Below are 21,387 nucleotides of genomic sequence, written 5' to 3' on the forward strand. Positions count from 1 at the left end.
AGAAACAAGGCTTGATTCGTTCTAGCTTTAACCAATAACCTTCCTAGTATTCACCGGTCTGAAAGTTAGCGATGCCTTCAGATACCGCCACCCTCCCCGTTGGACAAGGTGACCCTCACCAAGATCGAACTGATGACTTGAGAGTCCTCCCAGTTACAGTGAGCCCACAGGGGCACCTACCATTTCATCTCCAGGCCTTTACGACGCAGAAAATCTGCCTATCTAGTCTGTGATCCTTAGAGATCTGCTCACCCCACCCCGCAAGGCAGGGAGCCATCTTCCCCGTCCTCCACCTCAGGGTCAGCAAATGCTGGAGAGCCTGCCCAAACCAGACCTGTGGAGAAGAAACACGTACATCACACGATTCCACAGGGGGAAACCACATGAAAATGCTGATATTGGGTTACTCTGCCCTACAAAACCGGCAGTTTCATAGGACTCAGCAATATGCTCCTATCGGCTGTTTTTCCTCCTCAAAAGACTAAAGTTAAAAAAAAAAAAAGCTACTCTAGGGACAAGATGCTGTCACGGGTAGACCGGGCCAGGGTTGCTAATACACACGGCAATTTACTACAGTAACTGAGCGCCTAGGAACACCATCCATTCCAAGTTCGATCCACGCCCTCCCCTTACTTAGACGCGATGGAAGCCCCCGCCGCGCGTCTCAAGGTTCCCGGTCACCCCCGCTCCCAGAGGGGCAGCCTCTGAGCTTTACAAGGGAGCGCAAGGGAGGGAACACGGTTGTCAAGTTCACCGGCGACCAGGCAAGGCTTCGAACCAGCGGGCCAGCTACGTAGGCGCTCTACGCGCCGCGGGAGCCGGGACCCTTGACCTCCACCGTCCCCTCTAACCCTTCGCGGAGACGCCCGAGCCCAAGATGGCGGCGGGGGCGGAGTCGGAGTCGGAGGGGCGGGGCCTACAGGGGTGGAGCCGGCGGGGCGGAGTCTGAGCAGCCGTCCCTGGGCGGGGCCGCGTGACGCTACGTGGCCGCGGGGCGGTGCCAGCGGCCCTGCTCCGCCCGGCCTGCTCGGCCCGGGGGCTTCGGCTGTCGGGCCGGAGCTCTCTTTTTGGTGGGTCGGTCCCGCGGCTCCTCGGGGACACCATGAAGTCCCCGGTTGCAGACCTGGCCCCGACCGACGGCGAGGAGGGCTCAGACCGCACGCCTCTCCTGCAGCGCGCTCCGCGGGCGGAAGCCGGTGAGCAGCGGCGCGAACGGGGGCTTTCGGGCGGGTGGCGGTCGCAGGGTAGGGGTGGGCAGAGCTGCTTAGGTGCGAAGGGACTCGAGGACTGGAAGCCCACTCAGGGTCCCCTCAGCCGCGCCTGCTTGGGTGCCAAGAAGCCGCTCTGGGGTCCAGGGGGCGGGCGGGACCGTGAGGCCTGGCGTGGCCGGGTGGACGCTCGGACGGGACCTCGGCAGGTGCAGCCCCGGGGACTCCGGCAGGTGTAGCCCCCGAGGCCCAGCAGGTGCAGCCACGGGGCCCGGCAGATGCAGCCCGCGGGCCCAGGCGGGGAGCTGCTGGGCGCTGCCAGCCCTGGGCCCCCGGCGGTTTTCGGTAGTATGGAGCGGGAGACCCTGTGGAAGGGCCGACCGGGGGGGAAACCTGCGGCTGAAGGGTAGAGGGCCGGGCGGAGCCATAGTCCTTCCCTCCCTGTCGCTGCCCGGTTGCTGTCACAGCTGCTCGTCCTCCAGCATGTGACCTGGTCGCCAGCTCCCTGGGCTTGGAAGGGAGACAGAAGCGGTCTGAGGTTAAGGTTTGTGAGTATGCGGAGGGAAATTATTGGATAACACAGCGAATACCTTGAAATTGTGCAATGAGATATTAAAAGTACTGCACACATTTTTTTTTCCGTCGTAGAATAGCTGTCTACGATTACGTCGTAGCAGTCTACAATTAAAGTTAGGAAATAGTTTGGTTATCCTCAAGATGGGATCTCTGTAGCTGTCTAAGGTAATTTGCCCAAAGTCTTGCAACAAATAGAAAAGGAGGTACTTACAACGCATCTTCCCAGAATTTGGGGAAATTAAAATATTGCTGTCTGATCCTTTTGTGATGGAACTTTTTAAAAAGAAATTAAAACCAAAGAATAAGTCACTTTGCATGCATTCTATAGTTTCAAAGATGTGTACATGAGAAACAGAGTTGAATTAGAAATTTGACTTTTCCTGACCAAAACCAGTATAGTCCTGTTGTTATCTTTTAAATTTGTTTTTTAACATTACTAGATGGTGGCAGTACAGGTGGCAACATTATAGCTCCATCTGGCAGCTGGGAGCTTATTTTTGTGGATCTCACTGTAAACACTGTACCATGGTGACGTTTTATCTGGAAGTCAGATTTAGTTCCATAAACTGACCTTTTCCTGTGACATGTGTGTTAGAGTTCATAGCCGTCTTCTGTAAAGTAACCTAGTGTAGAAATACAGAAACAAATACCATAAGAAAGACTAGAGATTACTATATTCTGTTGCAATTAGGGAAAAATATATAAATATAATCAAATTTTAGCTTAAATGTTAAACATCATTAGTTGTCAGAAAAGTGCAGATTAAAACTGCAGTGAGCCATTACAAACTTACTAGAATGGCTAAAATTTAAAAGGCTGAAGATGCCAAATGTTGGCAAACATATGGAGTAACTAGAACTCTCATATTTTGCTCATGAGAGTGTGAAATGGTACAACTTCTTTGGAAAACTGGCAATTTACGTTATAGGTAAACATATATTACCATAATACCACAATGTTTATGGCAGCTTTATTCATAATAGTAAAAAAAATGAACTGGAAACAACTTATCCATCAGTTCATCAGCAGGTGAATGGATAAACAAATTGTAGTGTATCTACACATACTCAGTGATAAAAAGAAACTGCTGGGGGTGGAGGGTATAGCTCAGTGGTAGAGCACATGCTTAGCAAGCAGGACAGTCTTGGGTTCAACCACCAGTACCTCCATTAAAATACATACATACATACATATATACATAAACCTAATCCCCACCCCCCAAAAACCACCCACAAAACGAACAAACAAAAAAGAAACTGCTGGTACACATAACAACATGGGTGAATCTCAGATACAGGCTGAGCAAAAGAAACCACCGTATTGCTGTATGATTCCATCAGAATGAAGTCCTGAACGAGTAAAACTTACCTGTAGTAACAGGAAGCGGATCAGTGGTTGCCTGGAAGCTACAGGCAGGAAGGAATTGACTACAGAGGGGCACTGGCTACTTTTTGGGGTGATGAGAAAGTTCTGCATCTTGATTAGGGTGCACAGATGTATACATTTGTAAAGATTCACTGAACTGTACACTTGAAATAAGTGCATTTTATTGCAGGTACAATATACTTCAGTAAAGCAGACTGAAAAAAAAAAATTAACTCATTCCTTTTTAAAACAGTCCCTGCCTGATTCATGGGTTGAGTGTATAGATCTTAGCTCTATTCCCTGTGATTTGAAGTGGCTGTCTTCATTGTAACCATTTCCCTTCTTAGTTTTGCTCTTTGTATACCCACTGGTGAGCAGAAGTGAAGTAAAGATGGCAGCAACACATTTTTTTTTTTTGCTATTTGAAATATGATAAAGATTTTAGAGACGAGGAACCTATAGTTATAGGGTATTCCATTAGTGAACAGTATTTTCTCTTTTTTATTGAAGTACAGTTTACAATGCTGTGTCAATTTCTGGTGTACAGCGTAATGTTTCAGTCATACATATACATACATATATTCCTTTTCATATTCTTTTTCATTGTAGGTTACTACAAGATACTGAATATAGTTCCCTGTGCTATACAGAGGAAACTTGTTTATCTATTTTATATATAGTGTTAGAATCTGCAAATCTCCAACTCCCAATGTATCCCTTCCTACTCCCTTCCCCTCAACAATATTTTAAATTAAGCTCTGTGTCTAGGGTCCTGTGGGCAGGGGAACAAGAGAGGAGCACTGAGAAAAGAGATGGAAAAGACAAAAGATGGGTTATAACAGCTTTATTTATAAGAGGCACCAGGGGTTAACTCATTTGCTCTCAGTGATAATATCTACCATGTACATCTAATAGGATAAACAAGATGACCCTTAGTTATATTTTTAATTTAAATTCTGTACGTTTATTTAGCACATTTCAGAAAGTGTGAGTGTTAAAATAAACAAAACAAAACACTTTCTATCCAGAATTAGTTTTTTCAAGTTTTGGTTCCTGAAGGAGTAAATCTTTACCAGACCTTAAAACTTCTCTTTCCAAGTGTTTGTATATGTTTTATTTATCTTTTATGTTTGTTTCTGAAACAAACCCATATGAAATTAGCTGTACCTTAGCCATGCCTGTGTGTATAGTTTTGTTTTTTAGTAGAGAAAAGCTGATAAAATGTCAGTCATAAAATTTTACAGCAGTTAAAAGGCCTTAGAGACTAACTACCATCCGGTGGGCATCATTTTATGTGTAAACAACTTAGAGCCAAAGAGGTTAAGTTCCCAAAGATTGCTGTAGCCACATTAAGACCCAGCCAGCATTCTTTTGGATTTTAGCCACATCCTCCTTCCTGGTCACAGCGCTGCCATGTCTGCATTCCATTTGAGAAATTCCCATTTACAAAATGCTTCTTCACTTTTGCTGAATCCTTCAAAATTTGAAAGTTCCCCGCTCCATCAGGAATAAGAGGACGTTGCTTTACATTGTGCGTAGTGCTACTTATAAGAGAGCTGATTTTTATTTATTCATTTATTCATTCATTCATTCATTCATTTATTTAAATTAAAGTCTAGTCAGTTACAATACTGTGTCAATTTCTGGTGCACAGCATCATGTTTCAGTCATACATGTACATCTATATATTCCTTTTCATATTCTTCCTCATTATAGGTTACTACAAGAGACTGAATATAGCTCCCTGTGCTATACAGAAGAAACTTGTTGTTTAACTATTTTATATATAGTAACGTGTATTTGTAAATCTCAAACTCCCAATTTATCCCTTCCCACACTCTTAACCCCTTTGGTAACTGTAAGTTTGTCTTCTATGTCTGTGAGTCTGTTTCTGTTTTATAAATAAATTCATTTGTATGCTTTTTTAAAAAAATATTCCACATATAAGTGATATCATATGGTATTTTTTTTCTCTGTATGACTCACTTCACTTAGTACAGAAATCTCCCTGTCCATCCATGTTGCTGCAAATGGCATTATTTTATTCTCTTTTATGGCTATATATATAGACCACAACTTCTTTATCCAGTCATCTGTCAGTGGACATTTAGGTTTCCATGTCTTGGCTATTGTAAACAGTGCTGCTGTGAACATGTAGCTTTTGAATTAGAGTTTTCTCCAGATATATGCCCAGGAATGGGATTGCTGGATCATAGGGTGTCTATTTTTAGTTTTTTTGAGGAATCTCCATACTGTTTTCCATAATGGCTGCACCAAACTACATTCCCACCAATGGGAGAGCTAATTCCAGGTCCATCCACATCCATGTTGCTGCAAATGGCATTATTTTATTCTTTTCTATGGCTGAGTAGTATTCCGTTGTATATATATAGACCACAACCAAGTTTCTGTGGTGTTAAGAATGAATACCTCTCAGATGGATGGAATGTGACAAAATTCTCAATCATGGGACACTGGTTAGCCTCTGAAGCATTTGCTTTACTTTGCCAGGTGGATTTAAGAGATGCCCACCATTGTGATGGGGGAAGAGTGGCTCAGTGCTGATAAACCACAGGAAGTTATAGATTTTTCTGCCTGATTTAGGGAAGAGGAAGGGAGGGGATTGGGCAAAGATTAAAGCTTCCTTCCCACACATAAAAACTCTTCACTCCCAATAAAAACCAAACAGAAACAAAACAAACAAAACAAACAAAAACTCTTCGCTCCTTACACCTCCCACCCAGGGAAGGTTTATTAGTTTTGTATGAATGAGGTGTGGATGGAATTTCAAAGTACCAAAAATGTGCTCCTTCACATTAGGAGAAAGCAGCTTTGGGGCTCCTAAGACATTTTTTCATGTTTAAAGGCAGAACATTAAAAAAATTAAATTAGATTAGATTAAAATTAAAGGCAGAGCATGAATCTGGAGACGGGCTGCCTAGTTGCCAACCCTAGTTCCACTAACTCACTGCATGAGGTTTAGCAATTAGCTAGCCTAACCTACCCTGTGAGTCAGGGAGAATACTGCACCTGCTTCATGGGTTACTGTGAAAGTGCTTGGGCTGGGGCTTGGCACATAGTGAGTGTTCCTGTCTTCCTCCTTGTCATCGATGGAGACTTTGGACCCGGCTTTCCTCAGAGAACCTGGCATCACAAAATAAAGGCCCATTCTTCCTGTCACACGCCATTGGAACTTGTGACTTTCTAGCTTATGAAACTCCATCCTATGCTTTCTTTCACTGTTTTTTGTTTTTTGCCTCTACTATTCTTTTGAGGGCAGGGAGATGGTTACATTCAAGGTTCAGTTACCCAGCTCTGTGACTCACAGATAGAATTTATGTGTAAATATGGTCTCATTTGTGAGGTCTGGAGTGCTGGTAGACAGCTACCACCTTGGGTCGTGTTGTGATCATCAGTGTTAATTTTCAAGTGACTGAGCCTGTTGTAATGGAATTTGGTGTTACTCTCGTAAATGGGGATTAATTTGGGAGCTAGGAATACGTTCAGGTTTATTGGGAATTAATTACTCATAAGGCAGGGCAAGGCCAGTTAAATATTACCCTTTTAAAATAAAAAAGCAAAATGTATTTTATCCATTTTGGATAGGAAATCTTTTTTTTTTGGCCGTATTGTTTTCCAGCAAAGTGATTCAGGTATACATATACATACAGGAAATTTTTTAAAATGCACATCCCCTGGCCAGGGGGTTCACTAGTCCGTTGCCCACCCTCCTGTAGAGAAAGTCACCACCCTTACAGTTCAATGCCCCTGACCGTGGACTTTGCACCTGCGACTGAGCCCCTCACTGCTCAGCCAGGCCCATGCCTTTCCATGGCCAGGCGCTTCCCCAGTGAAGAAAGGCCGGACATCCTCCAGTTTTCTCCAGCCTTCCCTCACTCCGGGCACCTCGCTGTCCTGAGCGAAGGCTGACTGCCCCTCACTGCTGTCTCAGGGCGGTGGTGTTCTGCCTTGTCATAGTTGGTGGGATCGACTCCTCCTTCCTCCACATTGATGCTTCTGGACAGTCAGCCCTCCCTGCTCTGAGCGCCATCAGGCTGGACCACTTTCCCTCCTGGCTTTCCTCCTCCACCTGCTTCCCGGCACTCTGCTTTCTTCATCACAGGCTTTACCACCTGCCACACCAACATCTGCTACACTAACTCCTGCCTTATCTGAGCGACTTCTCATCCAGCACCACGTCTCCCCCCACAACCCTACCCCTGTTCTCAGACTCCTGCCTGTCTAGTGACTTCCTCCCCTCCTTAGTCACCTTTTGGACCTTGTCCTCCCTGTGGCTGCTTTAACCACTACTAGGACCCCTCCTGCCTCACCTGTGTAACTGCTCCACTTGGACCACGCGCTTGTTTCATCTGGACCTTCCACCCACCGACCCCTCACTTCTTTATGGAAGAGTTAACACATACACAGAAGTAGAGAGAAGACCTGTCTGTTTTGTCTGTTGTCAAGAGTATTTCCTAGGTAGAATTGTGTACTTCCATCAAGAAAACACCTCTCTGCCTTTAACCCCCCCAAATATTTGTTTTGTTCTGTTTTTTTTTTAATTGAAGTATGGTCAGTTTACAATGTTGTTTCAATTTCTGGTGTACAGCATAATGTTTCAGTCATACGTATACATACATTTATTTCTATTCATGTTCTTTTTCATTACAGGTTACTACAAGATATTGCATATAGTTCCTTGTTCTCTACAGTAGAAACTTGTTGTTTATCTATTTTATATATAGTAGTTAGTATCTGCAAATCTTGAACTCCCAATTTATCCCTTCCCACCCGCCTACCCCCCTGGTAATCGTAAGTTTGTTTTCTATGTCTGTAAGTCTGTTTCTGTTTTGTGAGTAAGTTCATTTGTGTCCTTTTTAAATTTTAATTCCACATATAAGTGATATCATATGGTATTTTTCTTTCTCTTTCTGGCTTACTTCACTTAGTATGACAATTTCCAGTTTCATCCATGTTGCTGCAAATGGCATTATTTCATTCTTTTTTATGGCTGAATAGTATTCCATTGTATATATAGACCACGACTTCTTTACCCAGTCATCTGTCAGTGGACATTTAGGTTGTTTCCATGTCTTGGCTATTGTAAACCGTGCTGCTATGAACATTGAGGTGCATGTATCTTTTTGAATTAGAATTCCCTCTGGATATATGCCCAGGAGTGGGATTGCTGGATTATAGAGTAAGTCTATTTTCAGTTTTTAAGAAATCTCCATACTGTTTTCCATAGCGGCTGCACCAAATTATATTCCTACCAACAGCATAGAAGGGTTCCCTTTTCTCCACACCCTCTCTAGCATTTATCGTTTGTGAACTTTTTAATGATGGCCATTCTGACTGGTGTGAGGTGATAACCTTACTGTAGTTTTGATTTGCATTTCTCTGATAATTAGTGATACTGAGCATCTTTTCATGTGCTTCTTGGCCACTTGTAGTCTTCATTGAAGAATTGCTTGTTTAGGTGTTCTGCCCATTTTTGGATTGGGCTGTTTGTTTCTCTGTTATTAAGTTGTATGAGCTCTTTGTATATTCTGGAAATTAAGCTCTTGTCAGTTGCAAATATTTCCTCCTATTCCATAGGTTGTCTTTTTGTTTAGTTTATATACAGTTTGCTTTGCTGTGCAAAAGCTTGTAAGTTTAATTTCGTCCCTCAACCCCCAAATATTTGTATGTCCACTCTCCCAGACATTTTGTAGGCACTGAAAGTGTACCGCAGTGAGCAACATGGGGCGAAAGCTCCTACCCTCACTGAGATTTTGTATTCTAGTGTACATTTTCCTAAACCATTAGCGCTCTCCATTTTACTTGCTTCTTGGGTCAGAATCACAGTCTAACACTTTATTTTCTTACCAAAACTCTATAAACTCCCCTGCCCTCTGCTCTGTCACCACATCCATCTCATCGCCAACCCTCTGCTGTCCCAGAGCTGGCCTCTGAGTACAGGTGAGTAGTGCTTCAAGGTCACGCACAAGGGCAGGTCGCTCCCACCAGTTCGGGGTGGGCGTCTACCCCCTCAGCAGTCCTGTATATTTCTCTGGGAACTTCACATCCCTACTCTTTTCAACGGCGTCTTATTTCTTCTTTTAAATCCTGATTTCTCACTCAGAGAAATAAACTCGATTCCCTAACAAATTACCTCGATTCCTAATATCCAGGAAAAGCAGCAATAACAACAGTAGCCCACAGTTATTGAAGACATACGATGTGCTAAGCACTGTTCTGAGCATTTTACACGTTCCCGCTCAGTTAATCCTTGTCACCTGTGCAGGGAAACCCCTGAGGTGATTCTGAGTACACAGTAAGGGCCCAATAGACGTCAGCTCTTGTGTTCTGTTACTAAGCACAGCCCCCACTGTCCCACTCAGAGTTACTGCGGAGCCACAGTCCAGCGACGTCTGGTCCTTGGGCGTGTCCTGCTCCTTCTGTGCTCCCCTATCTCATTCCCACACACCTGTCCCTGCCGCCACTCCAGTTGCACCGCCATCCTGCCTCTAACCTGCCTGGTGGCTTCCCGCCTATTGGCGAAGAGCACTGTTCTTTCTCCCAGAGGCCCTCCCTGACCCCGACACCACACCCAGCACATTCAGGTGGCTCTTTGGTCCCGCGTTACACGCCACGTATCTTGTAGCACTTAACTCACAGTGTAACTTTCTCCAGGGTGGACAGCCCAGGAACTCACTTTTACTGACTGCCTGCAACACGGCCCTTCAGTACCTTATCCGAGCCTCACATGACCCTCCTTTTGGAGCTGAGACCCCTGATGACGAAAGCCATTAGGTGGCGTCCTCATAGCCACACACCCGTGGAAATCAGAACTGAGATGCATTCCTGGGTCAGCTTCGATCTAAATCATTAGCCTGTGTTCCTTCAGCTACGCCCACTCCGTATTCCTGGAGTTTGTTGTGATGGGCGCTCTGTTCCTTATGCAAGCCTGGTTTTGCTTTGAACTCGATTTCGGTGTGGTGGGTGCCCAGTGGCTGTTCTCTCCTCGTCACACAAGCATGCTCTTCTTGGACCAGTTTCAAATATGAGCCAAGTTCAAGGACACATTTTGCTTTTTGGCCACCCTTTTTTTTAAATTGAAGTATAGTCAGTTGCAATATGTCAATTTATTTTTTTTTTCAATTGACGTATAGTTTTGGGGGTTTTTTTAATTGAAGTATACAGCCACCCTTTCTTGACATGAAATTTTTCTGACGGATTTGTAATCAACAATTTTTATACAGCTAATAGCTATTTTAAAAATATTTCTTAAAACTCCATAGTTATATAATTTGTGACATCTGTGTTGGCTTTTTATTGTCTTTTTTTGGAGTGGGAGTAATTAGGCTTATTTATTTATTTTTAATGGAGGCACTGGGGATTGAACCCAAGACCTCTTGCATGCTAGGCATGAGTTCTACCACTGAGCTATACCCTCCCCACTGTTTTTGGATTATTGATTGTGCCCCCATAAGTTACAGTTACCTGACCCATAACTTCTAGCTCAGGTTTTCAAGTAACAACACTAGTACTCTGAAATTATTTTCCTTACCTTTCTTTGACTTCCCAAGCTTCTAGCCCCACATCTGATTCTCACGATGATGTACATCAGAGTCCAAATCAGTTATCACGTGGAGAGAAAGTGATAATACAGGAAATTAAGGTAACTCAAATAATAGAACAGAGTAACAACATTACAGCTCAGAGCAACAGAAAATGAAGTTGTCAATTCTGCCTGTAAATTTATCCCAAGTGCATCCAGTTCTCTCCATTGCCCATGCTTCGCTTTGTTTTATGTTTCTTTCTTTTTTTTGTTTTTTGGAAGAGACAGGTAATTAGATTTATTCACTTATTTATTTACTTTTAGAGGAGGCATGTAATTAGATATATTCATTTATGTACTTTTAGAGGAGGCACTGGGAGTTGAACCCAGGACCTCACACATGCTAGGCATGCACTCTACCACTTGAGCTATGCCCTCCTGCCCCACTCTATTTTAAGCCACCTTCATCTCTTACCTGGAAAGTCACACTAGTCCCTTAAGTGGTCTCCCTGTGTCCACATCCCCCAACATGGTTCACACTTCTCCCACTTTGTGATAGCCACATGGCAACTAGAGAAGCTCTTTAAACCATAAATCACATCTTGTCACTCCTCTGCTGAAGCAGATCATGAACTTTGTAAAACAGTACCTTGGCAAAGCAGATGGTAATTAAATCTGGATTTTTTTCCTGCTCCAAATGACTCAAGGGAAACACATTTTAATTGCCCAAAATTGAAAAGATTATGAGTCTTCCATCCAGACTTGTGTGTATGTTCTTGTCCAGCCCAGAGCAATGGTAAAGAAAACGTGCTCCCCTAGAAAACATGCCTTAGGGAATTTTATTCAGTATCTTGTAGTAACCTATAATGAAAAAGAATATGAGAATGAAAATATATATGTATATATGTGATTGAAACATTATGCTATACACCAGAAATTGACACAGCACTGTAAACTGTACTTCAATTTAAAAAACAAACAAACCACGCCTTTGCAGTTTGCAGACTGTCCTTAACTAGACGGCTGCCCGTTTGTTTGCAGCAGAGCAAATGTGTCTGGATTCAGGTAGCAGAGGCAGTGTGAATGCTTAGAAACACGGTTCCCACAGGTCTGGACCTAACTGTGGCAGTGGCGCCCTGGTTCTGATACCAGCCATACCCCTGAAAAGGGAACCAGGAACGTCAAAGAAAAAGTCCTCTGTTAATAGGTGTAAATCTTGCACAGAGGAAAAATTGACAGCTGTTAAGTGTGTAAGTGCTTATAGAAAAGTGAGTTGGATCACAGTGTATGAATGTGCTTGGAAAGACTGTTGTGCTGTAGTCAGCAGTGCTTCTGTCTGCATCAGGCAGTCCGAATCAGTACCAAGACCTTTGTACCCTGAAAAATGTATTCTTAACGCTTACCACGTATAGTTCAGTGGTAGAGCACACACTTAGCATTCACACTTAGCATGTCCTGGGTTCAATCCCCAGTACCTCCAATAAGAAATAATAAGTTGGGGGAAGGGTATAGCTCAGTGACAGAGGACATGCCTAGCATGCACAAGGTCCTGGGTTCAATCCCCAGTCCCTCCATCAAAATAACTAAATAAATAAACCTAATTATCCTCCCCAAACAACCCCCGACACAAGCCCACAAACTGAATAACTAAAGTATTTTTTAAATTGTGTTTTAAAAAATATATATTCTTAAAGAAGGCTGGAAACAAATAAAATACAAAATTAGTGCATGTTTAGCATGCTCGAGGTCCTGGGTTCAATCCCCAGTACCTGCATTAAAAAAAAATGAAAATAAACCTAATTATCTGCCCGCCCCCCCGCCGCCAAAAAAAGCAAAAACAAAAGTATTCTTGTGTGACATTAGGTCAAGGCAAACACCAGGACTAGGGGAAAAACACACACACACACACACACACACACACGCACGCAATGCTAATATGTCATTGCCAAACAAAAGCTCACATATATTCAAATATATGTATTTAACTTGACATTAGCAAATGAAATAAACATTCATACCTTTCAACAGAAATTCATCACACACTCAAGTGTTGACCAAACTTAAAGTGTACAACCCTGGCTTAGCCACTTCCTTATTGTCAATAAGGGATCACTCATGCTTAAGTCAGCTTCTCATTCCCTCTCCAGTTCTGCAAGTCAGTGAAAGAAGAAAAACTGAGAAAATCTGTGCATCCACTTATAATTAGACTAGAAAAGAAATGAGGTCAAACACCCCCTCTCACATGCTCTCCTTTCATTGGCTCCTCCAGCCTACTCTGCCTCCCTTTTCTATTTTTTTTATTTTTGATCCTTGTGGTACATTCCTTCACTGCCCTGCTCACTGTGGGCCCTTTAAGCACCATCAACTCAGCAACTGTCACAGGCGCTGCAACTGTCACAGTTTCCGCAAATTGAGTTCCGGATCCTTAGATACATGTAGCTTAGGAGAGCCTTAGGTACTAATCATGGCTTCTGATTCAGACCCTGCCTCTGAGGACACTGTTCAAGGTAAGACGCTGGTCAGCAGGCGTTTCGCGCCCGAGCCGTGGCGGTTGTCTCTGGTGCTGGGACGGTGGCTGCTCACCCACGATCAGTGATGGACATGGTGCGCTGCGCACGCAAGCACTCTTTGGCTCTGTTGGAGAGAGCTTTCCAGAAGTCACGATGCCATTAAACCCTCTTACCTGTTTTTCTCATACTTGCCAGCTGACAGAGATTGGGGGTTTGGTTTTGACTCTTGGTGTGGAGATTTTTCTGAGCCAAGTCGATAAAACTGTTGCTTCTCCACGTTTCCAGAAACTCATCTTAGAGTTCAGGCTCTCCTGTGTTAAATATTTATCCAAACTGCGGATACCAGGAACAAATTCTCTTTGATAAATGGTTTTAGATATGCTTTATCTGAGCATATTCTCAGAAACAATAGTCAGGATTTATTAACTTGTGTGCTCCTAAGAAGTGACCTTTCGGTGATGTGGGCAGTATATATATTATATACTAGAGGCCAGTTTTATGTATAGATGTTAGAGGATATCGGAGCCACTCTTGTAACGCGAGTCCCCCCACCATCTTCGTTCCAGCTCCAGTGTGCTGCTCTGCTCGTTACAACCTTGCGTTTTTGGCCTTTTGTGGTTTCTTCGTTCTCTATGCATTGCGGGTGAATCTGAGTGTGGCGTTAGTGGACATGGTAGATTCAAACTCAACGGCAGCAGATAACAGAACTTCCAGCGAGTGTGCAGAGCATTCTGCTCCCATAAAAGTTCTTCACAACCAAACGGTAAGTGCTCTTTTCCAAGCAAACGCTCTTAATCCTGAAATACTTCCAAGGAAAAATATGGAATTTATTCATCTTGCAGAGACCACGAACACCCTTATTTGGGGGGAGCTGGGGAGAGGTAATTAGGTTTATCTATTTTTTAAAAATTCTGTTTTTAATGGAGATACTGGGGATTGAACCCAGGACCTCACGCATGCTAGGCACACCCTCTTACCACTGAGCTATACCCTCCCCACCCACAAATGCTTTCTTCAAGTAAACTCTGAGTCACTTCCTTTGGTGTTTTACCAGTCTTATAATAGGAGCTGCTGCTGTGCCTTGATCTGTTTAAAAAGCAGTTTTTCAGTTTCCTCCATAAACGTACTCTCCTAGAAGAGAATTTGGGGAAAACCTGTCTGCCATCCTAGAAAATTGGATTGTTTTAGATGTTGCTAAATAGTTTTCATGGGCCCATTATTTAATAGCTGGACTACTTGCAATGTTTCTATTGCAGAGAATTTAGATCATCTCAGCTGCAGGAACGTAAGAACAGGTCAATTTCTTTTCCAAAATTCTACCTGCTTCCTGTTATAGGGGAATTGATACGTGCATGTTCATCATTTGTTCAGAACTGAGTTTTACGCACTTTATTTTGCTCATCACGTGGGGAGACAATACGGAGGGGGAAGGGCTGGCGTCCTCTTTTGAGTATATTTTCATCCATCTTCAGTGCTCACAGAGGAACCAGGGTGAGTCCCCTCTCCCATTTATAGACACGAGCGTTCAAACAGAAAGGAGGGCTTCTGCCCAAACAAGCACACATACAGAATTAGGACTTAGCGGAAACCCTGACACGGGACTTGGAGAGTGTTGCTGACTGTGTATTTGAGTACACATCACCCACTGGCGCCACCTAAACCCGTAGCTGCTGGAGTCTTCACGCAGCCCTGAAATTCTGCAGAGAATCTCCAGACTGCTAGCCTAGACACAGATAACTAGGGGTTTGCTTTGTATCTTTGCTTTCAGTAAGCGCTTCTGATGATCCAGGTACTGCGTATCTCCATCTGCCCTGTGTCGACAGTAAAATGAAATCCTGAGCGGTTCCTGACACGTTGGCTAGATGTTGTCTAGGTTACACGGCTGCATGTGCAAAAGATGTCACATACTCAGTCACCAGATTATTACCCTGCTGTGTGTCGCTACTCACTAAAGGACGTTTCCCACTCACATGGCTTGGTTTAAATTCTTTCTCATTTAAAAAAATTGTTTTTTATTTGGGGGGGAGGTAATTAGGTTTATTTACTTATTCAGTTTTTTTAATGGAGGTGCTGGATTGAACCCAGGACCTCGTGCATGCTAAGCCCGTACTCTACCACTGAGCTATGCCCTCCCCCTAAATTCTTGCTCTTTTGTGTCGCTCGATATCCCTGTTCAAGTGCTTGGTCTGACATGGAGAGCTATTAATTATCTACATGTATGCACACGAGTAGCCAACACTGAGTGAACACTTAGTGTGTGTCACACTTTATTTTTTATTTTAGTTATTTTTTGGTGGGAGAGGTAATTAGGTTTATTTGTTTGTTTGTTTTTAACTAGAGGTACTGGGGATTGAGCCCCAGACCTCGTGTGTGCTAAGCACACGCTCCACCACTGAGCTCTACCATACCCAAAGGCCTTATTTATGGGCCTTTTCCATGTAATCTCCCCAGATCATAAATCCAGGAAGTAATAGACCTGAGCCTGAACCCAGGCCTGGCTCCAAAGCCCAGGTTATGAAACATCAACAACTCACCCCCTAGTCTAGTTTCATGAAACAGCAAGCCCTCCTGAAACTGTGACTTTCAGTGATTTCCCATCCGCTTCTAGAAGCTGCACGTCTGTATCACGGCGACCCACCTGCCGTGAAAGCCTGGGCATTCTTCAGTCTGAAAGTGGTTCAGAACAACATTTATCTGTACTACATGCTAGTGAGAGAAAGGAGTCAGTCGGTCAAGGTCTTTAAAGGTTTATTTTTCCTCCTACTCTTCATAGGGTAAAAGGTACCAGTGGGATGCAGAAACTCAAGGATGGATTCTTGGGTCTTTCTTTTATGGCTACATCATCACACAGATTCCCGGAGGATACATGGCCAGCAGAGTCGGGGGGAAGCTGCTGCTGGGATTCGGGATCCTGGGCACCGCCGTCTTCACCCTGTTCACCCCCCTCGCTGCCGATCTCGGAGTTGGAGCCCTCGTCGCCCTCAGGGCGCTGGAGGGACTTGGAGAGGTAATTTTTATTCTCATCTGTTTTTCTTCTTACCCTACATCAGTTTCTTGTCTTCTTAAAGGTCTTCCTTGGTATAAGTGTGAACCCAAAAATGCCACTGGAAGGTAACCAGGAGTTTTTTTTTAATTAGAAGAATGATCAACTGTAAAACAACCTGAGTAGATTTTGTATGTGGTCAGTGAGGTCTCGTGCAGAAGCACCCCGAAATCAGAAGCTTTACTGGAAGACTAGAGAAGCCATTTTCGAGGGGACACGTCATAGCTCCTTACCCACTCTTTCTTTAGGAGTTAAGAAAATAAACCACTGTTAAAACCATGAAGATAGACCATCCTGTCTCTTGAACTTTTGCCTCCGTTTACCCCAGCTCAGTCACTGAGTGGACAGGTCTGAAACTCGTGGTCCACAATAGATTGTCAAATTCTCTTGTTTAACTTTTTTTGGGGGGGAGTACAGAAGACTTTTATATATTTTTGTCGGGGGAGGTAATGAGGTTTATTTATTTATTTTTAGAGGAGGTACTGGGGATTGAACCCAGGCCTTCATGCATGATAAGTGTCCACTCTACCACTTGAGCTATACCCTCCCCCTAACTTTTAAATTTGTTGTTGCTCGTAGAACTTTTTCTTTATCATTTGTCCTTTTTTCTGGTCCTCTAACTTAGAGACAAATAATCTATCATTTTATGTAACTTTTTTTTTTAGTTTTTTTTTGGGGGGTTGGTTATTAGGTTTATTTATTTAATTACTTCTCTTTAGAGAAGGTACCGGGGATTGAACCCAGGACCTCGTGCATGCTAAGCACACTGTCTACCACTTAAGCTGTACCCTCCCCCTGTAACTATCTTCTTTTAGTTCAAGATTCTTCTGGCCTTCCTGCTGCTTTTAATATTGTTATTATTAACTTTTATCTCTGTTTTTTCTTCTCCTCCTAAAACCTCCACCATTTAAAATTTTTTAATTGTAAAAATTTTAGTCCTTATTTTTCTTTTCCTTTCTGCTTCTCTTTGCATTTCATCATATATATCTCCATCTTTAAGTAAGGGTAGCTTTTCATTTCTAACTTTGAACTTCTACCCTTGAAACCAAAGCATAGCTTTATTTTGCTCTCTTTCAACATTTCTTTAACTCAAGCAAGACAGTGGCTCTGGGTTTGGTGTATAGCATGAAGGTTATTTTAGATAGCACTGTATCCTGCTTTGTTGGAAAAACACTGACTGGAGTCATACAATCAGAGTTTGAATAATAACTCCACTGAATCTAGGTTGTAATATAATATGTACAAGGGTTATACAAATACAGTATATATAACATGTAGCATAAACATAATATAGAAAGTAGCATAAACATAATATATAAACCTGCGCCATCCTCAGTCACAGCTTAGACGTGATGACAGTTACTAGAAAACTTTGGAAATTGCCAGGTGCTATTTAAGTCTAAGCTTTGATCACTCATCCGAATGTTCTTATTGTGTCCTTATCAAATAGAGATGTCCTAATAAACCCATCTTGACTACAAAATAAACTCATCCCTATTACCAGGTTCCTCTTTTCCTTACCTCAGTGAAGTATCTGTTTTACAGATAAAGAAACTGCAGTCCTAGAAGGTTACCTAATCTTTCTGAGGCTGCACAGCTAGTGAGTGGCCCCAAGGGGACCTGTGACTCCGCTGCTTTGACTCGACCAGAAGCTATTGAAGGAGTAGGTTCCCTCCCCACCCCCGCATCCTGCTCTCCCACGGTCTCTGCGGGCCTCCCTGCCTCCACTGTTCTGTGGCCCCTCCACATCAGCCACTGACATGTTGTTTAATTGAAGTGTAGTTGACATACAGTATTATATTTCAGGTGTACGACGTGGTGATCCACAGTTTTCAAAGGTTATACTCCGTTTATACTTACTATCAAATATTGGCTGTATTCCTCATAATGTGCAGTATGTCCTTGTAGCCTATTTATTTTATACCTAGTAGTTTCTACCTTCGTCCCCTGCCTGTATCTTACCCCTCCCTTAATTGGCATTTACTAGGCTGATCATCACCAGAAAAGAATAAAAAAAATCCATAAACACTCCAATTGAATTCATCGTTTTTTGGACAGGCCACTTTTTCCTGTTGATCAAGGTCAGCTGGGATATTCTTCCAATGTCCCACAGTATGAGCTGAGTGTTTTTAAAAGTTAGTTATTGGCGGCGTTCCCATTTCATTCACTAATACAGTAGCAAAATTAGCCTTGAGAGGGATCCCTTGTGTCATCATTCAGCACGTTCTTTAGATTTATTGTAGCCTGTACCTTGCAGTCCTCAAACCAGGTGACAGAACCCACAAGTCTGTGTTCAGGTCTGGAAAGAACTTCATTATGAGGTATTTTCACTCAGCACCATAGAGACCAGCTCTCTCCATGAAACCTGATTCGAGTTTGAGTCTTAACGCAGAATTTTCTCTGACCGCAGAATACTCAGGTGAATTTGAAGCATTAACAAAACTGCTTGTGTGTGATCAGAAGTCTCTCTCCCCTCCCCAGGGTGTCACATTCCCAGCCATGCACTCCATGTGGTCGTCCTGGGCACCCCCCCTCGAGAGAAGCAAGCTTCTCAGCATTTCATACGCAGGTGAGATAACTATTCTTTTACAGATTTTTGCTACAATTTGTTTTCTACACATCAGCCTCAGGGGAAAGGTGCGCGCTGGAGTCACACAACATCAGGTACTTCCTTTGAGGGGAAAAGAAAGTTTCAGGGGTATCAGTTTATCAGTAATTTCGCTCTTTGGCTCAACAACATAAAGCAGTGTGGCTTCACTGACTGTCAGTTTCCCATCTGCCATCATTTGTTTCAAAACGTGCTGCCCTTTCAGATGTTGGTATAGAGAATGTTTTAACAACAACCAAAACAAACACAACAAACGAAAAAGGACAGTAGCTGAAAAATTGAACACCTTTGTGCTGAAATTGTGACTTTTTTTTTTGAAGAGTGATTTTATTTAGGTCTTTTTTGAGGGGGAGGTAATTAGGTTTATATATTTATTTAGTTTTGAAGGAGGCCCTGGGGATTGAACCCAGGACCTCGTGCGTGCTAAGCATGTGCTCTGGTGACTTCTGATTTGATCATCTAATGAGCATATCCTGACTCCCAGCCCCTCCCATCAGACACTTGTTCTGTGCTTTTACTCACTATCATTTTAATCTATAGGTGTGAGCTCAAGCATTTATATATGAATTATAACTTTACCAGCTCACACACTGAATGAAAACTTTTTGACTTGACTTCTTTTAAATACGGTGGTTGAGAAAGGCCTCTCTGTTGTGGCTTTTTAAGCTAAAATCTGAAGGCTGAGGAGGAACCAGTCATGCGAAGAGCAAGAAGAGCCAGTCAAAATGGAATGTCCAGGGGAGGGTATAGCTCAAGTGGTAGAGCAAATGCTTAGCATGCATGAGGTCCTGGGTTCAATCCCCAGTGCCTCCTCTAAAAATGAATAAACCTAATTACCCCCCCAATAAAATAATTAAATAATACAACAAATAAATAAAACATTAAGCTCTTTGAAAAAAAAAAAAAAAGAATGGCACGACCAAGGGCTCTCAGGCAGGAAATCACAAGGGCTCAGGGTTAGAGAAATAGACAAGGACCAGGGCTGACAGGCCACAGGGAGGGATGTAGAGTCTTTTCTTTTTTTTCCAAAAATACGGTGGGAAGACACCAGAGGTTTTCAATCAAGAGAGAGACATGTTCCCATGTACATTTTAAGATGATTCTTGCAGGTGTGTGGAGATGGACGTAAAAAATCTTACAAGATGTTCAAGAGCAGGAGTTACCCGTGGTTCCCCTTTGCCTATTGAGTAAAGTCTAAGCTCAGACTGGGGGTCGGGATCTTTTCCCGTCTTGACCACTCCGTTTCAGCCTCCTGGTCGCTGGACAGAGTGCCTGGCACTGAGCAGATCTTCAATAACTTCAAGCCTTCCCAGCCTTTATCTTCTGTTTCTTTCCTTCACATACTTGAAGTTCCCAGACCCACTTTCTGTTTCCCTTCATCCATTACTTTGCTCCCCATCGCACCTGCCTCTGTTTTCTTTCTTACCTCCTTGTTTTGTCTTTGCAAAGTCTCCAGCTGCTCCTGCATCTTTTCCTGACCTCTGGAGGTCAGAGGTCATCTGTCCTGTATTTGAACTTGAACATTGCTCTGTGACATCCAACACTTTCTAACATGTAATAACTATTTATTTGTATTTATCTCCTATATAAGACTAAAACTTGAGAGCAGAAACAATGTCTGATTATTTTAGCTCCCACTGTGCTTTAACTAAGATGTCTTATATTTGGTGATTAAAATGCATTTTATTATTTATTGAGGGGGAGGTACAGCTCGGTGGTAGAGTGTGTGCTTAGCATGCACAAGGTCCCGGGTTCAATCCCCAGTACCTCCGTTAATTTTAAAAAAAGATAATATTAAAAAACGTATTTTATTATTTATTTATCTGAAACAATTGTCTATAATATATTGGGGGCAGATTAGCTTCATTCCTATTTTCATTGGGGAATGCTGCAACCACGTTATGTTTAGAGACCCTCTTTGAGCCTGTTCCCAAACCCCTGGCTTTCTAACCCATGTGCTAGTAATGTGGCATTGACTAGCTCATGTTGTAATAGATCTTCTATTGATGGACACCTTCTAATTCATCAGTAGCTACATAGTTGTAACTAATGAGACTACACATCAATGTATGTGTTTTACTTATTGTGGGTTTTCCAGTAAATGATCCCCTAAGAGAGCGGGGTGTTCGTTGACATTTGTGGCTCATTCAGCTCCTGTAGGATTTAACCTGCTCCTTCTTTCCCCCTTGTCTGTTACCATCGTCTACAGGCAGTCGACTCGCCCCATCTTTGTTCATTTCTCCCCAGAGTTTACAAACTCTTTGTCCTTGTTCCAGGAGCACAGCTTGGGACAGTAGTTTCTCTTCCTCTTTCTGGTATAATCTGCTTCTATATGAATTGGACGTACGTCTTCTACCTTTTTGGTAAGTTTATTCAGAAATGTATAACCTACGACATAATGCAACAGATCCAAAATGTAATTGTGTTCTAAAATTGGTTAAAAACATGTACTCCAATTCACTGCAGTCACCATCTCCTAAACCACAGAGCTCTCAAACACATACGGATAACCTATTTTTCAAGTTTATGTGGAT

The 21,387-nt window shown here is 43.0% G+C and overlaps 1 protein-coding gene across 1 annotated transcript in view; it reads left to right on the plus strand.

Moving 5' to 3' along the window:
* The first annotated feature begins 996 nt into the window (after positions 1-996).
* The window catches only part of SLC17A5 (solute carrier family 17 member 5), a 51,740-nt gene continuing 31,349 nt past the window's right edge, over positions 997-21,387 (plus strand). The window contains exons 1-5 of the mRNA XM_010992692.3: positions 997-1,196; positions 13,769-13,965; positions 15,976-16,209; positions 18,727-18,814; positions 21,130-21,216. Of these exons, the coding sequence (XP_010990994.3) occupies positions 1,103-1,196; positions 13,769-13,965; positions 15,976-16,209; positions 18,727-18,814; positions 21,130-21,216 (700 nt within the window). The 5' untranslated portion in view covers positions 997-1,102. The remainder of the gene's footprint in view (positions 1,197-13,768; positions 13,966-15,975; positions 16,210-18,726; positions 18,815-21,129; positions 21,217-21,387) is intronic.

The sequence above is a fragment of the Camelus dromedarius genome, chromosome 24 (genome assembly GCF_036321535.1).
Source record: "Camelus dromedarius isolate mCamDro1 chromosome 24, mCamDro1.pat, whole genome shotgun sequence".
NCBI lineage: Eukaryota > Metazoa > Chordata > Mammalia > Artiodactyla > Camelidae > Camelus > Camelus dromedarius.